General features: G+C 34.5%; 1 protein-coding gene and 1 long non-coding RNA gene across 3 annotated transcripts in view; both read right to left on the bottom strand.

Annotated features, from left to right (window-relative positions):
- The window catches only part of LOC121736534 (zinc finger protein 729-like), a 92,749-nt gene extending 86,808 nt beyond the window's left edge, over positions 1-5,941 (bottom strand). The window contains exons 1-8 of the mRNA XM_042127795.1: positions 5,918-5,941; positions 5,722-5,811; positions 4,903-4,980; positions 4,401-4,497; positions 4,279-4,317; positions 4,018-4,110; positions 3,475-3,606; positions 2,799-2,981 (exon numbers count right to left, since the gene is read on the bottom strand). Coding sequence (XP_041983729.1) covers positions 2,799-2,981; positions 3,475-3,606; positions 4,018-4,110; positions 4,279-4,317; positions 4,401-4,497; positions 4,903-4,980; positions 5,722-5,811; positions 5,918-5,919 — 714 coding nt within the window. The 5' untranslated portion in view covers positions 5,920-5,941. The remainder of the gene's footprint in view (positions 1-2,798; positions 2,982-3,474; positions 3,607-4,017; positions 4,111-4,278; positions 4,318-4,400; positions 4,498-4,902; positions 4,981-5,721; positions 5,812-5,917) is intronic.
- Positions 5,942-11,625: 5,684 nt separating this feature from the next.
- On the bottom strand, positions 11,626-14,060 carry LOC121736595. 2 transcript variants are annotated; one of them, XR_006037039.1, is made up of 3 exons: positions 13,793-14,060; positions 12,482-12,670; positions 11,626-12,063 (listed from the first exon to the last, which is right to left on the bottom strand). It is a non-coding gene; the product is annotated as an uncharacterized LOC121736595 (long non-coding RNA). The 2 variants fall into 2 exon arrangements; XR_006037040.1 differs by lacking the exon at positions 13,793-14,060 and adding an exon at positions 12,761-13,352.
- Between the last annotated feature and the right edge of the window lie 2,398 nt (positions 14,061-16,458).

Here is a 16,458-nt window from a genome sequence, read left to right as displayed (position 1 = left end):
AGCGTGATAAAATATAGTCTATATCTGTGCCAAATAACAGAAAAAATGCTGTAGTACTTCGTGAGATAAGCCCTTTCAAATAATTTCCCCCGTTTTTTCCACAATTTCCTCTATTCCTTCGCTCCTATTAGTCATACCGTGATAAAATATAGCCTATATCCTTTCTCGATAAATGGGCTGTCTAACACTGAAATAATTTTTGAAATCGGATCAGTAGTTCCTGTGATTAGCGCGTAAAAATAAGCTCTTTCAAGTAATTTCCACCCGTTTTTTCCACATTTTCCTATATTTCTTCGCTCCTATTAGTCTTAGCGTGATAAAATATAGCCTATAGCCTTCCTTGATAAATGGGCTATCTAACACTGTTTTTTTAAATCGGACCAGTAGTTCCTGAGATTAGCGCGTTCAAACAAACAAACTCTTCCGCTTTATAATAATTAGTATAGATAATGCTCCTTTTTTGATTTCGAGTATTAATTAAAAAAATCGTGAAGTTAAGAATAGGGAAATTAATTTCATTTACAAATAATTATTTCTGTACGTATCACAAAAGTGTGATAAAACAAATTAATATCACAGTGTGTAACAAAAATAAGTGATAATACTTTAGGGTGTGTATGTGTTCCTTGTAGAAAGTTCACTGTGAAAGTAGCAGCGCTGAAAGACCTTTTTTTCACTTTTGTATGGGCAAGGGCCCGAGCGTCACGAGTTTCCCCATACAAAAGTGAAAAAAAAATTTGGTCTTTCATCGCTGCTACTTTCACAGATAACTCTCTACAAGGAACATGTACACTTAATATATATAAATTCTTCATTTATCTTAATATGTAAGTATAAAAATCTTCTGTACGCGTTTTTGTAATTGAACTCTTCCTAAACGGCTAGGCCGATTCAGATGAATTTTTTTTGTGTTTTATTTAATAGGTTTGGGAATGTTTTAGATTCATAATGCGGTTTAAAAAAACCGTGGATAACTAGGAAAATTAAGAATTCCTTACCACCGTATAGAATTATCGGTCATTACGCTATTGACAATTCAAACTTCATAGATATGAGTTATGATCTTATGACGGGACCTCGTCCGTCGGGCCCGCTAGTATCCGCGGATGTGCGCCCCTTAAAATCCGCATCCGCATTCACATCCGCGGATGTGAAAAAATCGGCATCCGCAACATCCCTGGCCTGAACATTTGCCATATACAAAAGTGATGTAAGTGAGTAACCCCAGTTTGCGGCTATCGTGCAACTGGCAACCATGGATATTCATGCACAAAATGCATAAAACTTTAATTTTGTATCAAAATTATTAAAAAAGCGATGCTTCAATTTTGATGAAGAACTATGTCTGTTTACGGGCTGGCAACCCTAGGTTGCGGCCGACTTAGAGCTGGCAACCATTTATACCTTATTTTCTCACGTCATTTTCTTTCAAATGATGTAAAATTTACTGAAAAAAAATATACATGCAAATTATGCATTTATCTCATGAACATTCAACTTAATTAGAGGTACTTGCGGCTACTTTTGACAAGGCAACCCAACATTAATCCATTCTATACGTTCTAAAGATTATTTTAAAATATATTTGATCGAAAAAAACGATTCCTGCAGGATTTTACGGTCGGATCCAATACAATAAGTAACTATAGTATGTCATCTTAAGCCGACGTCTAGTATGTCATCTTATCAAATGAGTAACAGTGGATATGTTGAAAGGGGTATGAAGATTTTTATATGGAGCGGCCGACCGCGCAGTCCGCCAATTGTGTTTTTCTGCGTTCACGAATTTTTTTTCAAAAATGGATAGCTAACATCAATACAAACAAAAAATAATCTTGGAAAAAACCGCGTAAATTGTTTGAAAAAAATATTCGTGAACGCAAAAAAAACACTAAGTATAGCAGACAGTAAGTCGGCAAAATCTTCATACCCCTTTGTAAAAAAATACATAACGTTAGAACACGCTTTTATTAATATTTGTCTCCTATTAGAATCCATGTCCATAATAAAAATTTCTTATAAGAAAAAATTCTGGCCTTATACGTCTTTTCCCACAAAACAAAAGTGTAAGAATTTTTTTCTTTCATCAAAATTAGGAAAACCTTTATTACTTTGTAAAGTATAGTCCCTGTCCAGCATATTAAGTTGGGCTAACGTCACAAGTTCACAGAAAGCACAATTATATCAACGAATTTGCCGATGTGTCATCTTAAGCACAATTCCCCTAATAAAATTAAGGTACAAGTGTCCCGCCCGTGACGGTAGAATCCCCCTTCTACGTTTTAATCGAGTGAAAAGCTAAAATAAAATCACATACCTGTTCTCTTTTTTTTGCACATTTAGTCTTTTTCTCTGTGCCGCTGGGACTACTTTTTTCACCCGCTGCCTAGTCGGTTTAGTGTTGACATTGCTATCACTATGTTCGGCCTGCTGTGATATATCACTATGGAGTTCATCACTGATATAAGGTTGGCTCGTATCCATCACATCGATGTCCTGTTTCAAATCTAACGTCATTAACTTAACCAGGTTATTGGACTCCGGCTCGACTTTGGTGCATTTCGGGATCTTGCATGTGGGGGACGATCCATCAATTTCCTGAAAGATAGTCTCGAAGCTTAGCGTGTGAGCTGTTCTGGTAGGGTGGTGGGGGCCTGTCAGTAATTACATGGGTAATTTAAGAAGGGTTTAAAATACCCTGATAGTAAATCATAATTTTTATACTGTAATCTGGTTTTTGTAATTTTAAATAAAATATTACTCGGGGCAACCATACCCCACCCAGAACTTTCAATTACCAAAGTGGGTTCCTGGTCACGTTCAGATTTAATATCCAGTAGGATCTCCATGGGTTTCATATCCAGTTCGAACACTTCTATGTTAAAGTCAAACTCGTTTGGTTCATAGTGCTTCATTGTGAGGCTAGATTTCAAATTATAATTTATACGGTCTATGGATTTTATATCACCAACAGTGAGGATCTGAAACATAAAAGTGAAAAGATAAATATGTATAATGTATTCATAGATCTGTTATTTTTTAAGAATGAAGAAGAGATTTGATTGTTTGATTTTACACAAACTAAAGAGGATGGACAGACTTTTACGACCCCCATCAAGGATAAGTTATATTCTTCAGTGGATAGGAGTTTGTATATTGTAAAATAATTTCTTTATACATCTTTTTAGCAAGGGATCTTTCCTTTCGCTAAAAAACAAACTAGTAATTTTTTACTAGAAACTAAAATACTTGACTCGAACGTATCCAGGCGTGCCTTGCAAACATTAATCTGGTGTTTAGGTTGGTAGAGCAGGCCAGTAAAATACACAAAGAACTCAAGTGATTGTCATCAAATCGAAAATGTAGTTTTCGAAAACATTGGCCAACGCAAGATAATATTTTATCACCGTTGAAGGTGGTACCATACATTGCTTCTTATATCTTTTTTACAACTTAATCATGCCCATCGCTTACATTGTTTATAGCTAGTTTATCCGACAGCAGTAATTGTGATGTTTGCGCCTGCTCCTTGAATTTCTTTAACAACAATAGTTTACTGGTGCACTCCCAACACACCATCTGGGGCAGGCCATCTCTAGCCTGAACCTGAAATATTAATATGGTCAAATATCTATTGCCACACATATCAAACAATCTTTTGGGATGCAAAAGCTTTCAACACGTCCTGATAAGTGCTGGAAGGGCCTCTTTCACCCTTCCTGATAAGAGCTGGGTAGGCTATCCACAACCTAACTTGCCAGACTCCTCAGCCACGACAGCCTCGACAGCATATCTATCAGATATGCTGTCGAGAAACAATTTTCCTGAAAATATGTTTATCACACCGACCTTGTGTGGTCGGTGGTTTATCAGCTGCTGGATTCATTACAATGGAGGCAAGACTATTGTATACTTAACCTTTCTTGGGTTTCCAATTATCAAACCAAACTTTAAGAAAAATATCTGCAAAGAGAACAAGAGAAACAAGCCTATTTTATGTGAAGAAATAATAGGTACCGTGACTCCGACAATCATCTTGTACAGGTGATGAAGGTTGTGGTCCCTGATGTTGAACATCTTCCTGTCCATGGCCAGGCACACTCTGCAGGTCTGTAACATACTCATTATGAGGAAAGTTTCAGGTAGTGAAAGAGAAACAAAATAAATACTAATATTATTATAATTGCCAAAGTCTAGGTGCATAAACACAGGCTTATATTTTTAAATACAATCATTACAGTCTGGTTTTTATAAATACATTAAAATATTGCTACTCACCTTAAATTCGGCTCGTACCTGCAGATCTTCAAGTGTGTTCTGCAAACATTTTGTATTAATTGTCATTATAGTAAGTAACTTAAATAAAATAAGGCTACACATTTAATCCCAGATGTACTCACAAGACCCAGGCTGGGCACTGCACCGTAGGTTAGCTCCTTGTCTCCTATCTCCGAGATTACAAAGTCAAATTCTCCAAAATGTGCAGAGCATACTGCACTGGAAATGAAAAGAAAGGTCAATAAGCAGTAGGCAAATATACCTATTCTGTCTGAGAGAAATTAATTTATAGGCAGATGGTAGACCTATATTATTTTATTTTAGAGGGTATGCACAAATAAAATGACATTTTATTCGTGCATACCCTAGGGGGGGGCTAGCGTTTTTACAGTAGGCTCTTAACTTGACGCATGGTTTGATGACGTCATTATGGAGTGGGCATGTTATTGCATTCCAGCAATGTGTCAAGTTAATTTGACAACCATGTTATAATATGTTAGCAAAAGAAATTATCTAAGTCTAAGCAGACTCAGATAAACTGATGCATATAAGCATATGCGTCGGTTTATCTGATAACACTACTTTATTCGATTAATAAAGCCTTTTTTTATGTTTTAACCTTACCTGTCGGGCCGTAGCTCCCACTCAGGTGTACCAATAGCTTCGGTCCATAACTGTCTCAAATCAAACTCTTTTGGTATTCTGAAAGAAAATATAGAGTGCATAACAATTGACATCTATTATTATGGTATATGGCATACATGTTTCTAAATTGACTCTAACTACAGCACCTCATTATTAAACATCAAAATGAGTACTGACTAATGTAACAAAGTGTATCTAAACACTAAACAGCGAGCATTCATGCAGTCAGTACCAGTTACACGACATACTGACTGAATTGAATGCTCGCTGTGTAATTAGTTACATTACACCTTGTAACATTGATCAGTAGTCAGTACCCACCTTTAAGAAAATAACCATAATGTCACCTGTATAAGGGTCAGCGCAGACAGAAAGGGTCGCAGCGGAGAGGATTTTATTAACGCACTTGAAAATAAACTTTAAAATTATTACAAGCATAAATGCTTGAACCTTACATGAAATGCTTGCGCATCCTCGAGGATATGCGGGAATCCCTTATCGCACTTTAGTGACATAATTTTAAAGTTTATTTGCAAGTCCTTCCGCTTTCTTTCTGCTGTGCTCCGTTCTGTCTGCGCTGGTCCTAAATAGTTGAATTATATCAACTACATACAAAAATGCTAATATGGGCTATCCCAGTTCAATTAAGCTGCTGCGTATTATTCATTATAATAGATTCTGTGATTTTTTTATACCTTTGGTGAGATTCTAGTAGATAACCTTAATTTTTTTTGTTATAATATTGCCACTGTTAGTGATTCTTTTAAAAATAACTTACAATGAAGAAGAACTACTTACTCGTAATATGCAACATCGGCAGGTGGTGACGAGTTTTCATTGTTGGCACAGGACGATACACAACACTTCATTATTTTTAACTTATCTGACCTGCAAAGCCATAATCGCGACTGTTATAGTCTGAGAACAAAATAAAAGGAAACGGGGTTTGAAACTTTTGAAAAGTGTATTAGGTACGGTATAATGGTATATTTACATGTTGTAATATTTTACAATGCGACATTTATTGTAACTAAGTGCATAATATTATTATATTTTCATAATATTTTTGCATATCTGTTTTTATTTAGTTTTACTTCATCTTCTTATTTAAAAACACAGATTACTAATATGTTTAAAAATGGCCCCGTATTTTTTTTTTTTTGTTAATTCGTCCCGGTCGGGACAGGCAAAAATGGCCCCGTAGTGGCAATCCGCAATGGAACACAGATTAGTACAGTGTTGTCACACCGAATTTTAGAAAATCAGTAGATGTCAAAAAGAAGAAGAAGAAGAAGAAGATGTCACGCCAAAAATTGGTAGAATTAGGTAGATGTTGGAACCAAAAATTGGTAGATCTACCACCCTCATATCAGTAAAATTTTTACCAATTTCTGTTCAATATTGCTTTCAAATTCATTCTTTTCATGGCATTGTCACGTATTGAATGCACGTACTGCGTACAGTGTACACGTATTAAGTACATAATATTATTAATTATTACCTACATTATTACGTATTTAGTATTTAGATACGTATTGAATATTTATTGCTTAGTGGTTTTTAGCAAAATTGCTTTCAATGTGATTGAACCGTGTAAATTCGCCTTTTCGTTCCAAAATGTTAAACGTTCCGGTTCGCGAAAAAAAACAAATGTATTGTTGTCACCAGTCACCACCCTTGTAAAATTTAGGACCGTTCACAGACTGATCTGCGTTCCAAAAGTGAGCGAACGGCTCAGAACAGCTGCAGCTCGTGTAGTAGCGGTCCGTTTTGGTTTTTGAATGGTAATAGCTGAAGGAAGTATTGTACCAAGACGACTTGGATAACATTTTGGTACAATTTATACCAAAATGGTATCTGAGGAATCTGTAACGTTTATTATTTGTGCGTGAACAATGATATGTCGAAAAATGGGTAGATTTGATACCGAAGTTGGTAGATAGGTAGAAGGGCGGTGAAATAGGTAGATCTACCACAAAGTTGGTAGATGTGACAACTCTGGATTAGTACTAGTTTTTTTTTTTTTTTTTTTAATTTATTGGGAGCTGGAAACGAGTCCTTTGCTCCAAAAAAATACAATAATAATACAAAATACAACAGATTAAAATTAAAAAAAAGGAATGTCTTTCTTCTATGTTGGTTCTCACCACAGGCTCTCACCAATGTTCACACTAAGCACTATTTACAAAAAAAAAAAAAAAAAAAAAAAAAAAAACACTACGGTATCTATTTACAATTATTTTTAAACTTTTTCCATCGTTGAGCATATATAACGGTATAAACATGTAATTAGACAGTAAATCTTCTGGGCGGCGGGGTCACAGATTACTAGTATATATCAGTGCTGCCAGACGGCCAACTCGGTTTCTCCCCAAGTATTCCCCGAAATCCTCCCAAAATTCGGGATTTCAAGAAAAATCTCCCCACAAATTATAAAAGAAAAATTTAGTTCATTATGAATGGGAATTTCACAAATGGATATGATGAATGTACACTATTTCTGCAATAGCGTCCAATCTTTATAGAATCAGCATCTTAGCGAGCTCCTTGATCATTTTTATGGTTCCGTAAGTCGTAACCAAAGGGTAAAAACGGGCCCATAGTACTTAGATTTCACCGTCTGTTCCCAGATTTTTTCCTCCAACAATCCCACCAAAAAATTGTTCCCCCCAATTTTCCCCCCATCACCTAAAAAAACCCCCAAAATTGGGGGGATTCCCCCCAATCTGGCATCACTGGTATATATTTGGCAACCATTTTCTAAAGAATGTTGCCAATTATTTTTGTTTATCTGCCTAGTTATTATATGAAATGTTGCTAGCGTAGTTAATAATTAATAATAAATATAATGCCGGTAATTATCAAAACTACACATTATTTATAATTAATTATGCTGATATAAACGTAACAAGTAATTTGCTTAACAAATAAGAGTAAATTTGCCCACTGACACATTTTTTCTGTCAACTGACACACGTCATAATAAAAGAAACTTTAAATCAATTGAATAAGGTTGAAAATTACTTCATTCGACGACTCTTTAAAAAGAAACCCCTTTGAGCTCCCTTATTCTTTCTCTTAATTTTATAATAATAATATTAAGTAAAAGAATATTCAATTCCTTTACCAAAATTCTGTTTTGGTTTTACGTCAAATTTTTTTAAGTTTCTTTGCCACTGGTAATTTACAATGTTATTTTTTTCTCTTCATATATATATATATATATATATATATATATATATATATATATATATATATATATATATATATATATATATATATATATATATATATATATATATATATATATATATATATATATATATATATATATTTAAATATATATATATATGAAGAGAAATATATAAATATATATACTACTCTTAATTTTATATTAAAGTAAAAGAATATTCAATTCCTTTACCGAAATTCTGTTTTGTTTTTACGTCAATTTTTTTAAGTTTCTTTGCCACTGGCAATTTACAATGTTATGATCAAAGCTCCGGAAAACAATATAAAAAAAAGGAAAAGTTTTGTATCGATGTGTATGTGTGAGTGTGACCTTGAGGGGCACCAATTACATGGTTCTGTCCATAGACATAATATAGTTCTGTCTCCCCCCCTGCAATGGAATATGGATGTCAATTATCAAAGATGTATCAAAGTGGTTGATGTGATGCATATAGGATGAGAGTCTTCGCCAAAACCTCGCCAAAACACTCTGATTCTGGCGAGTCACAAAGGTGGTGATGACTGACGGGTTGGCTGTCAGATCAACTGTGAGTTTTTGGAGAATGTGAAAGAGTGATGTTGTGTTTTTGTATTAATTTCCTAAAATTGTGATAACTGGGTTTTTAACCGACTTCCAAAAAGGAGGAGGTTATACGTTCGGTTGTGGATTTGTTTTTTTTTTTTAATGTGTATTATTGGTAGGATATTATCCATTAAATATTCCTTATCGTGCACAAGTGTGGGAAAGTGATGTAATAACCAGAAACGTGCTCTTTTGTGTTCCCTCCAAAACTCCATCGAAAGTTTCAGTAAAGCGTCCTACCACTTTATTGAATCGACCGACTTGACTTCTTGACTGTATTGACTTTATACTTAGACTTCGACTAGACTTTAGACCTGACTGACCTGACGATAATATAGAAAAAATTGTATAAAGAATATTGTTTTCCCCTTCGATCACTAATATACAAGATACACAGTCCCATACAAAACCTCTCGAAAATCTGTCGCCAAGTAAAAGTGTTTAAAAAAGTATACATTTATCTAAAATCAACCTTATTAATAGATATTAAAGATCTTTTTATAAAACAATGTACAATGTGTGTTTACAAAGCAATAAATTTTTACGAACGACGCACGCTTCAAACTAAATTCAACCATCGTCTATATGTCTTAAAGTTTAAATTATTGCAATTCCAAAAAAGCTCTTCAATTTACGGCCGCACGTCGCCGCTGGAACAGGGTGAAGTAAAGTATGAGTGGAGTCGAACTGTTCAACATTTTTTGTTGATTGTAATAATTTTAATAGTCCATTTTTTTATTTTTCCAAAGTTTAATGTATAAAGTGTGGAGTAATTATTTTTACTTGTAATATTATGTTGTTCTAATATGTTTAATTTTATAGTTAACTAAAATATACGTGTATACATTGAATATAAATGCTTAGAACAGACAACGCTCGCTAAAGTCGGCTTGAAAAATTGTTCGTATCTTTGCCGTGCTATAACTGATATCCAATCTCCACATCTAACTGGATCTCGAGGAAACCTAAAAAAATATATTCCTCAATAAAATAAATAATAATTAATAGCGACTCCACCAAATGGAACAGAAACACAGTGTATAACCCGAACATTTCAAGTGGGCATGATAAACTACGATAAGTACCTTTAGTATGAGTATTCGCAATTGAGATGGTTTATACCTCGTGTTGATTTATTTACAACTTAATTTTAAAACTGTTTTTGTTGATTTCTTAACGAAATACCAATATTTATAATACAATTGCATGAAATATATTAGGATAAAATTAATACTTACCGGAAATATGAAATTCCATCCTTTTTTTGCGTTTTAAACGTATGATTTTTACAATTGTTGAACGAGCACTAGGACATGTTTCCCAGCGGAGCGTTCGAGCACTACTTAATCGAAAGTCCACCAGAATGTTGCGTTTGGTGCTCTTTTAGTGAGGTCGTTTTTTGCCGCGGACTGTGTATCTTGTATATTAGTGATCGAAGGTTTTCCCGCCATAATATTATACTCGACACTGGCCATGGTTATAGCCGAAGACCGAAGTGCCATTATAATAGAAAACGAAGTCACATCAACCACTTTGACATTGGCAACTCACTGAGGCCGCCATAATTTTTCTCTTGCCCAAGATACCAACCTTCCTTATACGATTTCCTTCCCCCTACTATTCCTCACCCTATCAATAAATTTTACTTCAGTTCTGTCCTCTGTAAATACTCCCTTAGTTGAAACTTTATGTTCATACACTTATACTAACAGTATTAAATTGTAAGGTGTATAGGACTAACCCTAGATTTTTCAACAGTCACCATACGCGTCTCATCATACCGTAACCTTGTTTCTTCATAAAGCCATCTCATAAAGTAAAGTCTTTGTCTAAGTATCTTTAAAGGCTAAGAAACAATATTTTGCTGTACTTATTTGCTTGTTCTGGTTTTTTCTGTTTCATTATTTTATCTTGTATTTGCATGGTCGCATGAAGTCATCACCCGTGCCCGCTGCATGGCAATCAGTTTACGTATATGTTATAACTGTTCACATTTTTCGCCTCAACTCTGACGCTGGCAACTCCTAAATGGGGAGGCTTACGCCAAAAGAAGAAGAAGAAGAAAAGGCGGACGCGGTATTTTTTCGGAAAATTTTAAAATTCTTTTTATCTTTATTTAGTTAATTAAATAGTGTAGTTTTAGTTTTATTTTTTCTTTCTTGTAGTTTATATTCATTTTATTTGGTAAGTTTTTATTTATATAGTAGTTCATAAGAATATTATGGAGGAGCCCGACCCGGGGGGACCTGGTCCCCCCGTTGGTCATTATGTTACTATATCAAACGATTCGAGCATGGACACCGACACCTCATGCTCTGTAAATACCAGAAAACGTCCAGCGATTCCTAGGAAGCGTTGCAAAAAGTGCCAGAAAAAAATAAAAAAAGACCCGAAAAAGGCCAAGCCTGATATCAATTGCATTCCTGAAACGCAGACAAATATGAGTTCAATTGAAAAAACCCAGGGCTTAGATTCACGGGTCGGTAGGATGCTGTATAAAGATACAGACTCTTCTCCTTATATTGTCCATATACAAAAGGTACCAAAGTCGCCTAATGAAAACATAAACTTTCACCCTATAGTGTTTGGCCATTACTTGAAAACAAATAACATTAAAAATATTGTAGATGGTAGTATTAAGAAAATAGCCAGAAACCGATTATCTGTAGCCTTTTCTTCATATAATGAAGCCAATAGTTTTATAAGTAACCCTCAATTCAATTCAGAACAATTTAAATCTTTTATACCATCATTTCAGGTAAGTAGAATAGGATTAGTTAGAGGCATACCTGCTGATTGGTCCGATGATGATGTTATAAATAACATTACTTTACCAATTGGATGTGGTGAAATACTAAAAATTAGGAGGTTAAAGAAAAAAACAATAGTGAATGGAACCGCTCAATTTAATAACACCGAATCTGTGGTAATAACATTTGACGGACAGACGCTACCAAAGAGAGTCTTCATGTGCTATAATGCACTTCCTGTAGATTTATATATATTCCCTACAATACAGTGCTTCAATTGCTGTAGATACGGACATGTCAAAAACCAATGTCGGTCAACACCTAGATGCTTTAGGTGTGGCCAAGGGCATGCTGGTGATAGTTGCTCAGTTGAAGAGGAATCTATTTACTGTTGTATTTGCCACGGTTCGCACATTGCAACTGATAAAAAATGCCCAGAATTCCAACGCCAAAAATCAATTAAGGAGTCAATGGCTCACAATTGTCTATCCTACTCAGAAGCTTCTAAGTTACATCCTCCCATTTCAAAATTATATTCTGACGTGTTAATATCATCTACTTCTTCATCATCATCACCTGTAAATACACAAAAATCATTTTTCAACAACAATAATAATAAACAGAATTTGAATTTAATACAACGGTCATATAAAAAAACTGTTTTCAAACAACCAAAATTGCCACAGAAACAACAAAATGGGTATGACAGACAAATACATAATAGCTTAATAAAAGATTATAATCCTCCATTAGGAGATAATGGATCTGCATATCCAGCTCCCGGTATTAACATGGATTCGATACAAGAAACAATTTTAGCATTAAACAAAGTGATTACATCATTATCATCTTTATCACCGTCCAACGCTGCCATATTCACCACTGAATCACAAATTAATACCACTTCCAACAATGGACAACGTAGTCCAGTGGAATTGCCGCAGTGTGGTTAGTAAAAAACACGAAATTATTTTTTTAATTAATAAATACAAACCTATTGTTCTTTCCTTACAAGAGACATGGCTCAAGCCGGAATCACTTTTCAGGATTTCTGGCTACACTTGTCTCAGGGAAGACAGATCAGATGGGTATGGTGGTACAGCCATGCTCATCAAACACCATCAATCATTTCATCACATTCCTCTTCCATCACATCACTCTGATTTTTCAATCATTGCTGCATCTGTAGATAACATATGTTTTGTTTCACTGTATATACCTCATCCTTCATATTACATCTTCTCTGAAATAAAAAGTATTATTAGCCAATTACCACAACCAGTAGTAATTCTAGGAGACTTCAATGCACAGCATCAGTCATGGGGGAGTCACAAAGACAATCAATGGGGTTACGAAGTTTTAGATTTAATAGATTATAATAAACTGTGTATTCTCAATTCCGGCCAACCTACTCGGCGCACTGCTCCTCATGAAGGTTGTAGTGCACCAGATTTGTCAATATGTTCACCAAATCTATCATCTGTTTTTCATTGGAATGTGTTACAGTCAAGTCATGGAAGTGATCACTTTCCTATAATTCTATCATTTCCAGGTAAAGATAAAAGTAAATCGAATCAGTCTGAATCAATAAAGTATCATATTAACAATAATTCTAACTGGGATAAATTTCAAACTTCACTCAGGAATCAGTTATCTTTTCTTCCTGAAATATCATCAGAAAATGAGTCACTATGTGCTGAGGCTTTGACTGCAGCATTTATAAAAGCTGCTGATGAATCATTTCCAAAAAAAAATACTTCACGTCATCATACACCATCTCCACCTTGGTGGGATCAAGAATGCACAGTTGCCATTAAGAATAGGAAAGAGATTGAAAAACAATATAATACAAATCCAAACATAGGCAACTATCAGCTATATCTTGATTGCGTTAAGGATACTAAGAAATTATTCAGGAAAAAGAAGTTACTTAGTTGGAGAAATTTTTGCTTATCATTAAATCCAGGTATTCATCCTACTATAGTATGGAAAAACATAAGACGGTATAGATCTGCATTCACTACCCCATCTCATCCTATATCTGACTCTTTAGCTTCTGAGTTTCTAGATAATTTAGCTCCTCCCACTATTTCTATTGAACCTCCTCCTCCTTTACAAAATGTAAATTTTGAAGACCTAAATTCGCTTTTTACAAAGGAAGAGTTAAAAGGGGTAGTACAAAACTTAAAAGATTCTTCTCCCGGATTAGATGGCATTCCATATTCTTTCTTTCAACATGCTGATGAGGAAATTTTACAATACTACCTCAAGTTAATAAACCAAATTTTAATAACTGGTAATTTACCCACTTCATGGAGAAAACAAAAAGTTATTCCAGTACCAAAACCCAACAAACCCCCATCTTTGGCTACATCATATCGCCCCATTGTTCTATCCTCTGTTTTATTAAAGATTGCGGAACATTTAGCGAAAAACAGACTAGAATGGTTTGTAGAAAAACATAACCTCCTTTCCAATACACAGTTTGGATTCCGCAAAGGTAGAGGTACCATAGATAATATTGCCATATTAACCACAGATATACGCACAGCATTCACAGAAAATAAATCTGTTGTTGCATCTTTTTTGGATATAAATTCTGCATATGATAATATTATTATAAGTATCCTAAAGGAAAAGTTAATTAAATTTGGTTTGCCTTTAATTTTAGTAAATTTCATTATTAATATTTTAATAGAAAGAATAATAATTTTAAATAACTCTTTGGAAACTAGAACTGTTCGAAAAGGCATTCCTCAGGGGTCAGTCTTAAGTCCACTACTTTACGATATATACACATCCGACTTAGAAAATTGTCTAGATTTAAGTATCATAAAATTACTTCAATATGCAGATGACAAGGCTATTTATGTAATCAATAGTTCGATAAATATTGCATGTAGAGATCTTATTAGCGCTTTGAAACAGTTAAAATCTTGGATGGACAAGCATGGCTTAGACTTGTCCATCAATAAAAGTTCCGTCGTCTTATTTACCCGTATGCGTATGCCTCCTCCTATTACTATTATTTATGATGGAGTGCCAATTCCCGTTAAAGACAAAGTCAAATTTTTAGGGCTATATTTAGATGGAAAATTAAATGGCAACGCACACATTGATTACATCTGTTCCAAATGTGAGCGGCTTCTAAATATGTTAAGGTGTTTATCTGGTGTCTGGTGGGGATCACATCCATTTACTATGAAATTAATTTATAATGCAATAATTAGGAGTGTCCTAGATTATGGCACTTTTCTTTTGGAGCCGTGTAGCGTAACTGGTTCACAAAAAATGGACAAAATACAAGCGAAAGCCTTGCGTATAATCTGCGGAGCTATGAGATCATCTCCAATAAACGCACTTCAGTTGGAATGTTGCGAACCTCCTCTTCAACTCCGTCGACAATATCTGGCGGATAAATATTTTGTTCGTTGTTATCAATTTAAAAATCATCCCTTAATTCCAAAACTTAGAACTTTATTTCAACTGTGTCATAGTAATAATAAATACTGGCATCATAAATCTCATCCCTTACTTCTTACTAGTTATCGTAAATTCTTAGTAATTGACGCCCCCACTTTTCGTTCTCAAACTTTTCCATTATTTGATTCAGTATATGAAGCTCTAACGCTTGTGCCAGATATTAGACTTGACATTGGCATTCAAAAAACAGATACATATTTTGCTAACAATATATTTAAGTAAGGTGCATTGGGGTAATCTCGTAAAGTTTTTGGAAAAGTGAGTATATTGTGTCATTGTTTCAAGTTTAGAAGACGAATTTGTATATATTGTTACCTATAACTGTAACATTTTAGTTATAATAAACATATTTCCATGTGAATTGTATATTTTTTAGTTCAAAAGTATTTACGGATTCTGACATAACTACCCCTTTAAAATATAACCCTTTTTCTACTTTTCATGGGTAATTTCGAATACTCAAGGGGTAATTTCGAATATCAGCCGAAACACGACCTAATGTAATAATACATTTAAGGCACATATTTATTTTTATTCTATTTTACCCCATACAAAAACATTGTGCATACAAGCCATAGAAAACACCAAACTAATTTTTGTACCGAAAAATTTTCGAAATTACCCCATCGGGGATGCAGATGTCCTCAACATTTGGAGCAAAGAAATAAATAGAATAAGAACAATAAAAAAGCCAACAAAAGTGGTAGCTAACAGAGATAGAACTATTAACCTATCAATATACAGAAAATCTGCTGGTTAGGGGTGCGTTTTAGGGTTCCGTAGTCAACTAAGTTTTGTTGATTAGTGAACTAAAACGACTAAAACGGTACCCTAATAAGCTGTTTTTTTGTATAATGATAGGTTATTATAGTTATATAATTCAAGAGTAACCTTGTCCTACAAATAGAACAATCCATATTTTAGGACCATCAAATCGGAATATTATATTATGTTGCGCACCCCTGCAAAAGACTATGAAAAGATTTTTGGGGAAATTTCGTTAACAAATTTACCCCACTGGGGTTATTTCGAATGTTTATTAAAAATCATAGCTAGAGCAACATAACCTATTCTTAGGAAAGCAAAAAACGTCAAAGCTTCTTTAAAACAAACAAAATATTACGCAACTTACCTAATTTCTGTGTAAAACAATACGGGGTAATTTCGATAATTTCGATAATCCCAAAAAAATCATAAAATTGCACTTGGCGCGAAAAAATGAACTTAGCGCACATACACTGCCGGCTGACGGCTCGAGGGAAAGGAAGTGGGGGAGGTGATTAAATTGGCGTCTCGGTTAATGTAGCCAGAGCTCAAAATTACTTTCTGTTTGGTAATTATTTGCCATTTTCGGAATATCCCCATTTTTTTTTTCTTCCGAAGTTACCCCAATGCACCTTACATCACGAATAACAATTGGCAGGGTTACCACCACATGTATACAGATGCATCTAAGGATACTACAGATAGTTGTGTTGGAGTTGGTGT

Source organism: Aricia agestis, chromosome 19 (genome assembly GCF_905147365.1).
Source record: "Aricia agestis chromosome 19, ilAriAges1.1, whole genome shotgun sequence".
Taxonomy (NCBI): domain Eukaryota; kingdom Metazoa; phylum Arthropoda; class Insecta; order Lepidoptera; family Lycaenidae; genus Aricia; species Aricia agestis.
This window is presented reverse-complemented; position numbering and strand designations above follow the sequence as displayed.